This window comes from Monodelphis domestica, chromosome 4 (genome assembly GCF_027887165.1).
Source record: "Monodelphis domestica isolate mMonDom1 chromosome 4, mMonDom1.pri, whole genome shotgun sequence".
NCBI classification, from domain to species: domain Eukaryota; kingdom Metazoa; phylum Chordata; class Mammalia; order Didelphimorphia; family Didelphidae; genus Monodelphis; species Monodelphis domestica.
The window spans coordinates 443,718,413-443,734,132 of record NC_077230.1 but is presented as its reverse complement, the minus strand read 5'-3'; the positions used below and the strand labels follow the sequence as shown (position 1 = coordinate 443,734,132).

Below are 15,720 nucleotides of genomic sequence, written 5' to 3'. Positions count from 1 at the left end.
AGCCATCTCAGAGTTGCTTTAATTTTCATTCCTCTCATTAAAGGAGATTTGGGGGCAGCTGGGTGACTCAGTGGATGGAGAGCCAGGCCCAGTGATGGGAGGTCCTGGGTTCAAATCTGGTCTCAGACACTTCCCAGCTGTGTGACCCTGGGCAAGTCACTTAACCTCCATGGTCTAGCCCTTACCATTCTTCTGCCTTGCAACCAATACACAGTATTAATTCCAAGATGGAAGGTGAGGGTGAAAAAAATTAAAAAAAGAAATAAAGGCGATTTGGATCATTTTCTCATATGACTGTGGATAGTTTTAATTTCTTCCTCTGAGAACTGCCTGTTCATATCCTTTGGCCATTTTTCAGCTGGGGATCGCTTTGTATTCTTACACATTTGACTCAGTTCTCTCTAGATTTGAGGAATGAGGCTTTCATCAGAGACACTTGCAATAAATCTCCCCCAAAATTTGTTAGTCTTGGCTGCTTTGGGTTTGTTTGTGCACCATCTTTTAAGTGGAATGTAGTCACAGTTCTCCATTCCATCTTTGCTAATGCTCTTCATATCATGTTTGGGCAGTCCTTCCCTTATCCGTAAGTCTGATGGGCAAACTTGCCCATCGGATCTCCTTTTAACGAGCAGTTTTCCAGTGAGAGAAGTCTTGGGATGGTCAAGGGAGCGCTGGGTAATGAGCTCCTAAGACTCCATTGATTGAGCCGCCTGCCTCACTCCGATTCAGGGGTCTCTGGTCATTAAGAGAGGATCCTTGCCTTCTGTCACTAATTGGTTATGACGCTGGCTATAATGAACTGGCATAATCAATAAACTGATGTTTCTTAGCCCAAATCAGGTTCCGGAAATAACTTTAATCCTAGCAGTACGATCATGAAATTGTGTTTCAAGTATTTCTTTTTTTAAAAGTATGTTTCGGAGGATGGCTGGGTGGCTCAGTGGTTGGAGAGCCAGGCCTGGAGATGGGAGCTCCTGGGTTCAAATGTGGCCTCAGACTCTTCCCATCTGTGTGACCCTGGCCAAGTCACTGCATCCCCATTGCCTAGACCTTACTGCTCTTCTGTCTTGGAGCCAATACACAGTAGTGAGTCTAAGACAGGAGGTAAGGGTGTAAAAAAAAAGTGACAGAGAGAAGATGGGGGAATCCAACCCCACTTCAGGTGGCTAAAAGAAAAGACTCTGGGAAGACCCAAGAAGAACCCAGTCTCCATCATGGCCGGGTTCTCAGCTTGCCACGCTGGAGACTTTGGGATGGGTGGACTCTGGGGAAGTCCAGGTCTTTCTCTCTTGGTCGAGCTGAGTCATCTTGCTCCCAGTGGGCAAGTTCCTTCCTTGTCTAGTGTCCTTATCCTTCTATATATGCTTCTCCGGTTTGCTTTGCTACAAATTTGGATGGATGGATTTCTGGGCCACCTACCACGTGTGTTCGTTGTGGACCTGGCATCCCATGTGATGGGAAAAGGGCTAAGCCTTGGATACAGAGCTTGGGGTTCTCCTCCCCCCAGTAAGGACATCCCAATGAGAGACCAGATGGAACCTGACCGTACCCCTTAGATGAAGAGGGGCAGGGAGATATAAGGGAGGCTCGCTACCACTCTCTTTCAGAATATCCCAGTGGCCTCTAGCCCCAACTTTCTGCTTCTCTTCCTGGTAGGATTTCAAGTCTCTCTTAGACAAGGAGAAGAGGCGAGAGCCAGCTCTTTTGGAAAGGAGTCCAGCGATTTCTAACCAAAGATGGACATAATGGACCATGCTTGGCATTTGAGGCAACCACCCTTCAAGAGCTGCCCTTCCAAGCCCCTCATTGACCTACTGGGCTACAAGTAGTGGGGACAATCCTTGCCACAGGCTGGGGCCTCCCTGCATAGATGGATTGATTCTCAGACTCACGGAGGGCGATCTTTTGTAGTTAGAGGAGGGAATGGGCATTTACATTGCTGACGCCATATTTCTGAGCTTCTCAACATTCCTGGGAGGTGGAGGCTCTTAAGATCCCCATTTTACCAAGGAGGAAACTGAGGCTGTAAGGGACTTGCCCAAGGTCACCAGGGAACCCAACCAGCCGATGTGAGTACAAGTTGGGGAAGAGTCCAGAAACACAAAGCAGAAGGGAAGAAGCAGGAATGATAGTTTTTTAGAGTCTGGCAATGTGCGGAGCTCTTCACAGCTATTATTTCATTGGATCTCGTGACAATAGATGCTCCCCCAGGTTACAGTTGAAGAAACAAAGGATCAGAGCCTCTCTCAGGGTCATCCAAATTTGAACTCAGGTCTTCCAGACCCTACACCCCGCCTTCTATCCACCTGGTGCTGCCAACCACCTCCATTAAGGAGATTCTGTGGGATGGCCATCATCCGATTTCCCAAGAGCCATCTGGGCGCTTCTTCCGGCCGTCGCTCCTATCCCCAAGAAATGGAGCCAATGGAATTGTTGATCTGACCAAAGCCCGCTCCCAGCCCCTGCCTCCCTGAGAGGGAGGGGGAGAGGGTCCGGGCAATATGAAAAGCCAAAGAGATCACCAAGCACAATTTGGGAAACCCAAGGGACCGGTGTGATTCCGCGAGAAATCGCGAGGCAGGTGAGGGGCGTGGCTAGCCCTGGATGTGCAGAGGCAGCTGCGGAACGCTATATTTAAGGGCCGGCGGTGGGCGGCGGGCGGGTTAGAGAGGATTATGCACGAGGGAAGACAGTCTGGGAGACTACAGGTAAGATTGGTCGCAGGCTCCTAGGGTCCGCATACCTTGACTGAATGAACCAATGGGTCAACCAATCCCCCCTCCATCTCTCCCTCCTTCTCCCCCCTCCGGCTCCTCCAGCAGCCAGGCCTGCCTGGCGCGTAGGAGGGGGGAGGCAGAGGGCGGAGCAAGGTCCGAATCCTGCCTCTGCTCCTTTCTCGCGCCCTACCCGCACGAGAATGGCCTCAGCTTCTTCTGTAAAATGGCGGTCATTTGCCAAAGCGTGTCACCGGCCTCCTTTCCCCAAAGGGACGGGCGTTGCTCCCCAGGCTGTCGCTTGAGCGCTAAATCTGTCCAGTTGGCCACAGGTGTGAAACTTGCGCCCGGGGATCTGTAGAGCATCCCGGGCTCCGCGGGCGGGGGTGGGGGTGGCGGGACGAAGGAGAGGAGCAAAAAGAGTTAAGAAAGGGATTCATCCATTAGAGACCGAAGTCCTTCCAGCTAGGTCGAGTTGAAAGGGGAGGAAACGTTTTGAGTGCTTAGAGATCCCCTCGGCGGAGCAGAAGAGGGGGCGGGAAACAGCCCGCGTGGTCCACCGACTTTTCGGAGCCCCGCCCCCGGGCCCGGGCCCCGCCTCCGTAGCCACTCCCTGCCCCCACCCGTCCAAAGCTTCTAGAGGAGGAGGTGCACGAGTCCCACCAACACCGCTCCTCCCTCGTGCTCCCTGACCAGTACTGGGACCCGGCAGGTGGGGGGCCCCCGCCGAGGGTGCTGAGCGCAGCAGCGGGTGAGGTGTTCCCCCCTCAGCCTGGGAAGGGTGGAGGTTTGGGGGGTGGCCCGGGAGCTGGGAGGACCCCCCTCAGGTTCTAGGTCTGGGTTCTGGGCTTCCTCAGGGCGGAGGGGCCCTTAGTGGGCCGCCGGGATCCCGGACTGGGGCCAGGGCTAAGCCATGTGGAGCGGCGGGTTCTAGGCCAGTGTTTCCAGTTCTCCATCCCGACGGACGAGGGGCCAAGGTCCGGGATCTCTGGGGCCCCTCATCTAGGCCCTCTGGGCCTTTGGGGTGTCCCTCTCAGCTCCGGTCCTAGGTTAGAGCCGGGAACAGGCCATGGAAAACCTGCTGGCCCAGCCCTCCAGGCACTACGAGACCGACTTCGTCCTGGCCCAGCTGGGCCACTCTGTGGGCTTGGCGGCCTTCTGGAGGTTCCCTTACTTGTGCCACGAGAACGGAGGCGGTGAGCGCAGGGTCTGGATGGGCGGTCCAGGAGCAGAGCAGAGCGGGCAGGGCTGGGGCAGGGGGAGGAAGGAAGCCAGAGGGCCTTTGCCTCGGTTTCTCCGGCGGCCAGGTTCCTTCATTGTATCCTACGTGTTCCTGCTTTTCGCCATGGGCTTCCCCCTGATATTCATGGAGATGGCTCTGGGGCAGAACCTGCATTTCAGTGGCTGGAAGCAGATCCACCCCCGGATGTGGGGCTTGAACCTGGCCACCTGCCTGGTGAGGCTTGGGGCCCCTCCGGGCTGCTCTCCCTGGGGTGGTGGCCGAGGAGCCCAGCCTGGCTGAGGCCCCGCCCCCCCCCCCCCAGATATCCTTCATGCTGCTCCTCTACTATAACGCCGTCATCGCTTGGAGCATCTTCTACCTGGGCAACTCCTTCCTGTGCCCGCTGCCCTGGAGCCAGTGCCCAGTGGGGGCCAACGGCACCAGCGAGGGTGAGCCAGCGGCCTGGGGCGGGGGGCGGGGCGCGCCCCGCTGGCCACGCCCTCCCGCCCTGAGCGCCCCCTTCCGGCCTGGCTCCCCAGTTCTCGAGTGTGTCCGGACCAGGCCGTCCATCTATTTCTGGTTCCGGGAGACCCTGATGGTGACGGGGAGCATCGAGGAAGGCGGTGGCCTGGTCTTCAGCCTCACGGTCTGCCTCTTGGTGGTTTGGGTCTCCATCCTATTCATATGGCTCCAGGGCTTACAGGCCAAAGGGAAGGTAAGGGGCGGGGCCCTGGGTGCACAGACTCCACCCCCCGCCCGCCCCCGCCCTCGCCGAGCGCCCCCCCCACCTGCCGCCCTCCAGGTGCTCTACCTGTCCGTGCTGGGCCCCTACGTGGTCCTCATGTACTTCCTCATTCAAAGCTGCCTGCTGGAAGGCTCCATCTTTGGGATGCTCCACTTCATCCAGATCAAGGTGAGGCCCCGGCTCACATCCTGGCTGCAAGGGCTGGGCAAGTCCCCTGGGCCCTGAGTGGGGCCTCAGTTTCCCCTTCTGGAAAATAGGAGATACTATCCCCTGCACTCCTTAGTGTCAAAGGGCTAAATAAGGGTTAAAATATTGACTTGGTGGCCAGAGTGCCAGGCCTAGAGGCAGGAAGCCCTCAGTTCAAATCCTGCCTCAGAAACTGACTAGCTACACAACCCCAAGCAAGTCACTTCACCCTGTTGGCCTCGGTTTCCTCATCTGTCAAATGTGCTGGAGAAGGAAAGGGCCAACCCGCCAGTCTCCTCGCCAGGAAAAGCCGGGCTGGGATCGGAGAGAGCGGGACAGGCCTGAGACGGCTGAACCACAGCAGCCGGGGTTAAAGAAAGGATGTCCGAGGAGCCCCTGTCCTCAGGGGCTCAGGCTTACTCCTCTAAAAGTCCCTGGGGAGCCCCCCGCCCGGCCCTGCTCGGGACACCCCTCCCCCTTTCCTGGGGGCCGGCCTCTTCCCTGCTCTGCAGCCGCCCTGGTCCTCCCGCAGAAGTCCCTCATCACCTCCACGAAGGTCTGGAGGCAGGCGGGAGCCCAGATGTTCATCAGCACGGGGCTGGGCATCGGCAACATCATCTTCCTGTACTCGTGTGCCACCAAGAACAACTGCGCCCAGGACGCGTTCATGCTCACCTTCACCCACATGGCCTCCTGCCTGCTCACCACCCAGGTGATCTTCAGCATGCTGGGCTTCCAGGCCGCCATCTTAACTCGAAAGTGCGTGCTGAGGTGAGGGACGGCCCGGCCTGGAGGGCAGAGCGGGGGCGCCGCCTCCCTGCGGGATCCCACAAACAGCCTCAGCTAGCCCGACGCCCCATGGGCTGCCCAGGCCAAGGCCTTCTTGTGCTTGGAGCACATTGGGGGAGGGTGCAGCGAGGCCAGGCTGATTGAGCTCTTTCTAGTCAATCACCTGGTGCTCTGCCCCGGAGAGAACCTAGGTCTGTTCCAAAAAGAGGCGAGTGAGAGCAGCAAGGTCACCCGGAGTCAGCCCCCTCTTTTTTCTCTCTCCCCAGCCCACATCCACACCCCTACCCTACTCTGCATTCCAGCTAGGGCCAGAGTCACAGCAGGCCCTCACACCTCTCTGCCAGTCTGGGGCAAGAAGGAAAGAGGAGAGGAAGGGAGGGGGGAGAGAAGGAGGAAGGAAGGAAGGAAGGAAGGAAGGAAGGAAGCAGGGAGGGAAGGAAGGAAGCAGGAAAGGAAGGAAGCAGGGAAGGAAGGAAGCAGGGAGGGAAGGAAGGAAGGAAGGAAGCAGGGAAGGAAGGAAGCAGGGAGGGAGGAAGGAAGGGGGAAAGGAGGGAGGGAAGGAGGGAAGGAAGGAAGCAGGGAAGGAAGGAAGGAAAGGAAGGAAGCAGGGAGGGAAGGAAGGAAGGAAGGAAGGAAGGGGGAAAGGAGGGAAGGAAGGAAGCAGGGAAGGAAGGAAGCAGGGAGGGAAGGAAGGAAGGAAGGAAAAGAAGGAAGGAAGGGGGAAAGAGGGAGGAGGGAAGGAAGGAAGTAGGAAAGGATGGAAGGAAGGAAGAATGGATGGAAGGGAGGAACGCAGGAGGGAGGGAAGGAAAGAAAGGAGGGGAGGAACGAACGAACGAATGAAGGAAAAGAAAGAAGGAAGGGGAAGGAGGGAAGGAAGAATGAATAGAAGGAAGGGAAGGGAGGAAGAGTGGAAGCGAATGGAGGAAGGGGGAGAGGAGAGGGAAGGGGGAGGTGGGAATGAAGGAGCAAAGGAAGAAAGGAGGGAGAGAGGGAGAGAAGGAAGGAAGGACGAATGGATGGAAGGAAGGGAAGGGAGGAAAAGTGGAAGTGAAGGGAGGAGGGGGAAAGGGGAGGAGGGAAGGAAAGAAAGGAGGGAGGGAAGGAAGGAATAAAGGAGGGAGGGAAGGAAGGAAGGAAGAAAAAATGGATGGAAGGGAGGAAGGAAGGGAAGGGAGAAAGAGTGGAAGCGAAGGGAGGAAGGGGGAGAGGAGGGGGAAGGGGGAGAAGGGAAGGGAGGAAGGAAGAAGGGATGGGAGGGGGAGGGAAGGGAGAAAGGGAAGGGAAGGAGAGAGATAACATTCAATCTCTTGAGCTAGGAACTCTTGGAAGCTGTTGGATCTGATTGCAAGAGGGGTACTGCCCTTAGAGGCAACACCCCCCAAAGACCTGAACAAGAAGGCAGTCCAAAGCTACGCCATGTGGCTAGAGCAGCTTAACAGTGATCTGAGGAAGAAGGTTTTGGAGCACGTGGCAGAGTGCAACATGGAGGATGAGCTCAGACGTGTCCGTGTGGTCAGGGAAGGGAGGGAGTTTCTGGGGGGATGTTGGCTGGTCGGGGCAGGACCACTGGGACTGCTCAAAGTGCCCCCACTGAATCCCAGATCAGGGAGACAGGATGGGGGAGCCTCTGGGGAGGTGGGGACCCAGGCCAGCTTGCAGTCAGTCTGGGCATCCCACGTCTTCCACTGACCACAGAGCAAGCAAGGCCCTGGCCTGGTCTTCGTAGCCTTCACGGAGGCCGTGACCAGCTTCCCCGGCTCCTCGTTCTGGGCTGTCCTCTTCTTCCTGCTCCTCATCAGCCAGGGCTTGAACGTTTCAGTGAGCCAGCTGCAGGGTACTCTGACCCTTCTGCAGGACATCTTCCCCAGCCTGAGCAATTTCTCTTTGACCATCAGTGGTAGGTGCCACCCTGACCCCTGAGCTCTGACCGGGGTTCTGTGGATCCCACCAGCACTGATTAAGCTCTGCCCTGGGCCAGCAGGCTCTGGGCCAGGCACCAGGGGCACAAAGGTGACAGAGAGGCAATCCCTCCCCTGAAGAGCGTATGTGAGCACAAAACCCTTTGAGAGGGACCAGGAAAGGCTGTGAGCTGGAGGCCTGAAGGAAGTGGGCCGGGGCTTCTCTGTTGAGAGAGGAAGAGCGCACGAAGCACGGGGTACAGCCTCCTTGCAGGGAGCAGCAAATGGGTCAGCTTGGCTGAGACACAGAGTGAGGAACAGCTGTGGGTCAGCCAGGGTCAGGGCAGAGGGCTATGAATGGCCGGCTCAGGAGTCCATCACATTGGATCCAGTTGTCCCATACCCTAGAAGCCATAGGGAGCCACAGACGGTTTTGGAGCAAGGACATGACACGATTGGACCTGGGCTCTGGGAGTATCACTGGCAGTTGAGTGGAGGAGGGGTCAGAGGGATAGTTGAAAGTATTAATTAAGAGGCTCCTGTCATAGATAAGGCAGGAGGTGGTGGTGAAGGCCTGAAGGGTGGCTAGTTGGCTAGAGGGAAGGGGATGGTTGTGAGAACTGCTGTCGAGGCAGAAATGGTGAGGCTTGGAAACTGAACAGAGGGGATAAGTGAGAATGAAGAGCTGAGGGGGACGGCAGGGTGGGACCTCTGGCACTGGGTTCCCTCAGAGTGGCAGCCCTGGGCTTACTCAGCTCCCTGGCAGAAGGAGGGAAAGATAGAGCGTCTCTGTTTGCCAACTCTTCCCGTTTCACGGCTTATTTCCCTTGAAGGATCTCATCCCAGCTCCTGCTGACCATCTTAGACATTTGTCAGATCTCCATATTTGTGGGCTATGCCATAAAGAGACAATGACCATTACCCATTAATCAACTTGGGGTTCAGGATTTCCCAGTTAAAAAAAATAAAACAAAACAGCTTTGATGTGATAGAGCTCTGGGCCTGGAGTCAGGGAGGCATGAGTTCAAATTCTGCCTCAGCCACCTTCCTAGCTGGGTGACCCTGGGCAAGACAGCCCCCACTGCCTCGCTGTGACCGCTCTTCTGCCTTGGAACCAATGCCCAGTGTTGAGCCTGAGACAGAAGGCAAGGGTTTTAAGAAAAAAATCGAGGGGGAAAGTTTCCAGGAGGAGGGGGCATCCACAACCCAGAATGCAGAGTTCAAGATGGAAGGCCTGAGAAAGGCGGGCACATTTGGTAATTAAGGGCTCGCTGGTCACTTTGGAGAAGCCGAGAGTCCAACTTGAAGTCTTGGCCTTGGGGATGAGGAAGGTCCCCGAGTCGTGGGAAGAGAGGGTGGGGGATGATGTCAGGCTTTGAGATGTGATGGGAGAGGAGGCAGCGCATGGCCAGTGGCCTTCCCCGCTTCATCAGCAAGGTACCAGAGGAAATTCTTAGCTAGGGTCCCATAGGTAGTTGAGAGAGGGAGTCAGGGAAGAATAAAAACCATCCATTGGGCCTTTGCCTAACCTGAGATCAACTTGGCTGATTGCTCTGGCCCCTGCCCCAATCCACTTCTGGATGCAGTGCCCATGCATCTTTGACCTCTGGCTTGCCCCGGCTCATGCTGACATGTTCTCCTTCCCCAATCAGTGACCTACTGCTGCCTGGGCTTCCTATGCAGCCTCCTCTTCACCCAGCGCTCTGGCCTCTACTTCCTAAAGTTGTTTGATGAAATTTTGGCTACACTGCCTCTAATTATCATGATATTCTTCGAGACCGTTGGTGTGGCCTGGATTTATGGAGCCAAGAGGTGACTATGAGCTGAGATTACTTAGCAAGACCCAAGGGGGCCCTCAGAGACCTGAAGAAAGCTAGAGAAACCAAGAATTCCTCAGGAAGAAGCGGGGAACCCAGAAAGAGGGACCTGAGGAGACCCAGATCAAGCCAAAGAGCCTAAGGGAGACCCACAGCGACCAAAGGAGATTCAGGAAACCAAGAGACAACCAAGGGAGACCCAGAGAAAACCAGGGGGAGTTAGATAGACCCGGTAGGAACTGGGATGCCCACAGACTTGATGGCGGCCAGAGAAAGCCTTGGGGATCTAGGGAGATTCAGAAATCGGGGCTGGTCAGGGATGCCCTTCTGCTCTGTGGGTCTCAGTGCCCTGGGTGTGACCACCTCCAGGTTCCTGGATGAAGTGTGGGCAATGTTAGAGTTCAAAATCAAGTTGATGCATGAGTATGTGCTGCGTTATTACACCTTGCTGGGGGTAATGATCCTGATCATAATCAGTCTGCTGGACTTCATAATGGAACAGCCCACCTACCAAGCCTGGGACAGTAGTACTGTGAGTCCCCCAGGACTCCCCAAGCCCCTGACCCTCAGGCACTCGGGTGTCATCTCTCTCGTCCTCTGCCCTTTTCAGGAACCCAGACATGCCTTTCCCCAATCCTTCTCCCAGGGAACCCTCTAGCACCTCCCTTAGGAACCTTGTGTTCTTTCCCCATTCCTCAGCCTTCTGAGAGAGACAATCTTCCTCCCCTCTTCCCAGAAATCACCCACTCTAAGGCCCCCTCCAGACACAGCATCTCCAGGGTCCAATCTTGAGCCACTGGTACCTGAGTGATTGTCTCTGCCTTTGTCTTCACAGTCCAAACAGAGAGTGATTTCTTTCCCGCCATGGAGTATGGCCCTAGGCTTTAGCCTCGTCTCCCTGACCATCCTGCCCATCCCGGTGGGCCTGTTGATTTATCCAAAGAAGGCAATCGTATTACCAGTCTCCCAGGATGCTCTCTCTTGTGACCAGTCTGTAGTACTGGCCCAGAATGCTATCTCTTGTGACCAGTCTAGAGCACAGACTCTCTCTTATGACTACCCTGGTACACTGACACAGGATTCTGTCTTTTATGACTACCCTAGTACACCGACCCAGGATTCTCTCTCTTATGATTTACCTGGTAGGCTGACCCAGGATTCTCTCTCTTATGATTTACCTGGTGGGCTGACCCAGGATTCTCTCTCTTATGATTTACCTGGTGGGCTGACCCAGGATTCTCACTCTTTTGACCTACCTAATGTTTGGATCAGAAAGTAATTTTCTCACAGGCCCTCCCGTGGCTCAAACTTCAAGGACTAAAGTTCAATAAAGGAGGCCACTGGGCCACTGATGGTTTCTGCTGTGTCAGCCTAGGACAGCTGGGCCTCTTAGCCCCCTGAAATTCCATAGGTCCCAGGTGCCCAAGCCCTCCCTCCCCTACCAAGAGGCAGAGTCGCCAAAGCCTAGAGCTCGAGAGTCTTCCCAATGGTCTAGGCCAGCCTCTCCCTCCCTTCCTCCCTACCCAGGAGCATCTCCCAACAAGGGGTCAGCCAGTCCCTGCCTCCGGCCCTCTAGTGAGTGGCCGACACCCCACCCACCCACTTCTGTGGGGTGGTTCTCCTTGTAAGTTTCCCCCCAACGCTATGACTAACCTGGACTCTGTGACTTCTCACCTTGGCTTCTGGACCCTTCCTTCTGGGGACAAAGGGAACAAGGTGTCCATCCTCTATACAAGCATCAAGTACTAGACAACGGCATTATAGTTTCTGCTGTCTCCCCCCCCCACCCATTTTCCCCAGTGTTTCTATTGTTGGTACAGGACACGATCACTTCTGTTCTCTAGCCAGATTCACTGAATTACAGCCTCCATTTGTGAGACCAATTCAGCGGAATGGCAATTGCCGAAAGTCCTGCCAAAATAGCCCATTGGCCTAGAGATATACCACTCCTGTACAATTCCCCGCCCAGCAAAGAATGTGCCGCACCTGCAATTCAGCCCAGGCACATGGATCTGGTTCTAAACTGGAGCCATAAACATGATCTAGTCTATAGTGTAATCAAAAACAATCATTGCAACCCCACAGTAGACATACAGGTACCTAGGACAGCAGCATCCATATCAGAAACAAATACAAATATAGCAGCTAAGTGGCTCAAGACCAGAGGTCCTGGGTTCAAATCTAGCCTGAGAAACTTCCTACCCATGTAATTCTGGGCAAGTCACTTAACTCTAGTTGTCTAGCCCTTGGCACTCTTCTGCCTTAGAACCATACAGTATGATTCTAAGATTAGGGACTAAAAAAGAAGATGGTAGATTTATAGTCCATGCCAAAAGACAAGGCAAAATAATCATCGACAGCCCCGGGCCTGACCAGAGACCAAGTGCAGAAGGCACTTACCAGAAAGAACACAATAAAATGAGACTTTATGATTTTTGAAATGCTTTATGAATGTAAGGAAGGACATTGTCCTCCTCCTCACCACCGATGTGGTCATGGAGAGCCCCAAAGGTACTCAAACTGTAGATAAGGCATTTTCCTCTGCCTCCACAATAGGCACTATCCAGGAAGCATCTTATGGTTGCCTGAAAGAATCAGTCATGCCCTTGGCACTAAGTTGCCTCTGTCGTGTTGCAGTCCTTGAGGCTATGGAAAGCGATCTTGGAAGGAGCTACCTCAGGAGAGAGTGAATAAACATTTATGAAGCACCTACTACAGCTCTGCAACTGTGCCAAGTGATTTGCAGTGGTTTATCTCATTTGAATTGAAGTACAGTCCCTGGCACATAGTAGGTGCTCAAGCAATACTTTGTGGTGGTTGATTGATTCCTAGATCGTGGTTTCCCCACAATGGTGGTCTTCAGACAAAGGCTCGGTCTAGTATAGCTCCAAGGGGACTTAGTTGGCCATTGGGATCTTTCCAACTCTAGAATTCTGTAAGTCTCAATGCAGCCAAGGAGCCCACAAACATTTTTGCCTGCCATCTTGCATAGTTGGCTCATATTGAATTTTTAGTCATTGACCTTCCCAGGCTTCTTTGGAGGGGAGGCTGTTGTAGACTATGTTGTCTTCCATGGGATCCACAAAGCAAGTGTGCCTCCCAGAGGTCAGGGCTCAAATAGATCTTCAGAATGCTACCTGGGTAAACCAGCAGATGGAACTCCAAGCTTAAAGTTCACCGCCTCCACGGCCCTTTGGGGGCATGACACACTGCCCCAGCCTTTCCTCTTTTGCTGAAGGCACCAGAGATATGGAAATTGGAACTCATTTGGCTCAGTTTACTTCCACTCCATTTGAGATCTTTATCTCTTTCCTAACTTGGCCTGACCAGAAAGAATTCCCCACACACATTATAGATTTGGAAGCATTTACTCAACTGAATGGAAGTTAATAGACCACTAAAAGTCACTAGTGCCACAGCCGGGCTTCTGGCTTGTGGCCAGGCACGCCAGCACCTATAGGCAAAGTCTCCAGGGGAAAGGAAAAGAGCTTTCTCCCTCCCCTCCATTGCTGGCCGACATGCCAGAGAGAAACTCCTCTTACTCTTCCCAGAAGTGGAATGAATGGAAATTGGAGAGGAGGCAGGCTGGATCTCGGATCAGACAGAGCTGTCTAGCCATGCCACCCATTAGCCACATCCCTATACTATGCATGAAAGTGATTGTTCTTACATAAAATTAATGCATCCAGGATTTTATAAAAGGAAATAAAAGGAGGAAAAAGAAAACAATCAACAGGGTGGGAGTGTTTGAATTAAATATGCTTGATATGAGTCTTCTTTCCAAAATATTACAGAGAAGACCAGAGCCCAATCCAAACAGAGCTATGATAAAAGGATATTAAGTTTTCGAAAGAAGAATCACAAAATGTAATTACATGAAAAATGCTCTAAATTATTCAAAATAAGAGAAATGCACATGAAAACGACTCTAAAGTGTCAAGCAGCACATTGGCAAATAGGCTAAAAGACAATAATAGTCAATGATGGAGAAGACATGGAAAAAGACACACTCATGCATTTAAAATTTTAATATTTAGGGGGCAGCTGGGTAGCTCAGTGGATTGAGAGCTAGCCCTAGAGATGGGAGGTCCTAGGTTCAAATCTGGCCTCAGCCACTTCCCAGCTGGGTGACCCTGGGCAAGTCACTTGACCCCCATTGCCTAGCCCTTACCATTCTTCTGCCTTGGAGCCAATACACAGTATTGACTCCAAGATGGAAGGTAAGGGTTTTAAAATTTTTTTTTAAATATTTTCCCAATGACACATAATGGCAAACTTTAACATACATTTCTCCAAATTATAAAGTCCAAATTGTCCCCTCCCTCCCCTCCCCTTCCCCTGGAGATGGTGAGCAATTTGATCTAGGCTATTCATGGATGATCAAGCAAAACATATTTTCATATTGGTCATGTTGTGAGAGAGGACCCATATAAAACTCAAACTTCAAAGTAAAAACACACAGTAAAATAACGTGAGAAATAATAGGCTTCCATCTATAGTCAGACTCCATCAGTTTTCTCTGGAGGGGAAGAGCATTCTTTGTCATAAATCCTGCAGAAGTGACCCAGATCTTTGCATTATTGCGGGGATCTAAATCATTCACAGTCGATCATTGTGCAGTATTGCTGCTACTGTGTACAAAGTTCTCCTGGTTCTACTTGTTTCTCTCTGTATCCGTTCATGTAAGTCTTTCCAGGTTTTTCTGAGGTCATCCTGCTCATCGTTTCTTCATCTAGTGCAATAGTATTCTATCTCCAACATATACCACAATTTGTTCAGCCATTCCCCAATTGATAAACATCCCCTCAATTTCCAGTCCTTTGCTGCCACAAAAAGAGCTGCTATATATTTTTTGTACAAACAGGTCCTTTTCTCTAAAAAATAAAAAATCTCATTGAGATGGAGACCTAGAAGCAGCATTAATGAATGCAGTTTTATCGCCTTTTGGGCATAGTTTCAAATTGATCTCCAGAATGGTTGGATCAGTTCATAGCTGCAACAATGCACTACACTCATGCACTTGTAACATACAGTATGGTAAATACTGGTGCTTCAGAGGGAGATGGAAACCAGTAAGAATTCTCATCATCCTTTCCTAACTTCTTCCCTTGGTCTCTGGAGATGTCATCAGTTACAAGGTTACAATAATCAGTTCATTTTAACCAAAGCAATATGATGGACTATTAGGACCACAAGGTTCTCTCTTCTCCTTTAGGAAGTTTTTATTAAGTTAGGAATAATATCATTATAGCTCAGAGCCCCCAGTTTGGCAGCTTGCTAGCATTTAGCCAGAGGTTTAGTTTAGTTCTTCCCTAATTTAAACAGCTTATATGTAGGAACCCATTTGTGGAATATTGGATTTATTCCTGGTTGCTTCTCTTTTAAGAATTTGCTTTATGATATTTTAAAAAGCATTGAACTTGGGGCAGCTAGGTAGCTCAGTGGATAGAGAGCCAGGTCTGGAAAGGAGAGGTCTTGGGTTCATATCTGGTCTCAGACACTTCCTAGCCTTGTTTGATGCTGGACAGGGCACTTAACCCCTATTGCTTAACCCTTCCCATTCTTCTGCCTTGGAACAGATACTCAGAACTAAGACAGGAAGTAAAAAAAAAAAAGAATGTGAGCTCCTTGAGGATGGGGACTGTTTCATATTTAATCAACTGCTTTCTCCAGAGTGACCAATGATCTTTTAGCTCTCGGTCCTCATTCTCCTGAATCTTTCTGAAGCCCTTGATACAGGTGATCACTCTCTCCTCCTTGATACCCTCTTCTCTCTAGGTTTTCAGGACATCCTACTCTCTCCTGGTTCTCCTCCTGCTTCTCTGACCATTCCTGCTCTGTCTCCTTTGCTGGATCCTCATACAGATAACAACCTCTCACCAAAAGAGTCCCTCAAGGTTCTATCCTCTGTCCTTTTCTCTGCTCTCTCTAGACCACTTTACTTGGTCATCTCATCAGCTGCCATGGATTTAATGGTCATATTTATGCTGATGATTCCCAAATCAACCTCTCTTTGCTGGCCTCCAATCTCACATTTCTGATTGCCCTTCAGGCATTTTGAACTGGACATCCAGTAAACATCTTAAACCCAATATGTCTAAAATGAAGCTTATTCTCTTTCCCCCTAAATCCTCCTCACCTCCAACCTTCCCTTTTCCTGTGGAGGGCAACACCATCATCCAGGTTTCTCAGGCTTACAGTCTAGGAGTCATTCTGGCTTATAGGTTGCCTCCTCTAGTCGACTGGAAGCTCCTTGAAGGCAGGACCATCTTCACTCTTTTTGTATACCCAGTGCCTGACCCATTGGAGGAGCCTAATGTTGGATTGAATCCTAACAGGCCCATCT

The 15,720-nt window shown here is 52.1% G+C and overlaps 2 protein-coding genes across 5 annotated transcripts; one reads left to right on the top strand and one right to left on the bottom strand.

Moving 5' to 3' along the window:
• Positions 1 to 3,662: 3,662 nt before the first annotated feature.
• LOC130454030 (uncharacterized) lies at positions 3,663 to 7,009 on the bottom strand. Its single transcript, XM_056796753.1, has 2 exons — positions 4,748 to 7,009; positions 3,663 to 4,632 (listed from the first exon to the last, which is right to left on the bottom strand). Exon 1 carries the CDS (start codon positions 6,956 to 6,958, stop codon positions 5,984 to 5,986), a length of 975 nt encoding a protein of 324 aa, XP_056652731.1. The 5' UTR covers positions 6,959 to 7,009; the 3' UTR covers positions 3,663 to 4,632; positions 4,748 to 5,983.
• Positions 3,780 to 13,118, top strand: SLC6A16 (solute carrier family 6 member 16). Of its 4 annotated transcripts, none has more exons than XM_056796751.1 (11): positions 3,780 to 3,910; positions 4,022 to 4,170; positions 4,259 to 4,385; positions 4,476 to 4,651; positions 4,739 to 4,849; positions 5,400 to 5,638; positions 6,976 to 7,162; positions 7,355 to 7,556; positions 9,210 to 9,369; positions 9,744 to 9,906; positions 11,931 to 13,118. In XM_056796751.1, the coding sequence occupies exons 1-11, from the start codon at positions 3,784 to 3,786 to the stop codon at positions 11,961 to 11,963; spliced, it is 1,674 nt and encodes a 557-aa protein (XP_056652729.1). In that variant the 5' UTR covers positions 3,780 to 3,783; the 3' UTR covers positions 11,964 to 13,118. The 4 variants fall into 4 exon arrangements, 3 of the variants coding, with proteins under 3 accessions (XP_056652729.1, XP_056652728.1, XP_056652730.1); XM_056796750.1 differs by lacking the exon at positions 11,931 to 13,118 and adding an exon at positions 10,210 to 10,731; XR_008911699.1 differs by lacking the exon at positions 11,931 to 13,118 and having other exon boundaries at positions 6,976 to 7,160; positions 9,744 to 9,880.
• The last annotated feature ends 2,602 nt before the right edge of the window (positions 13,119 to 15,720 follow it).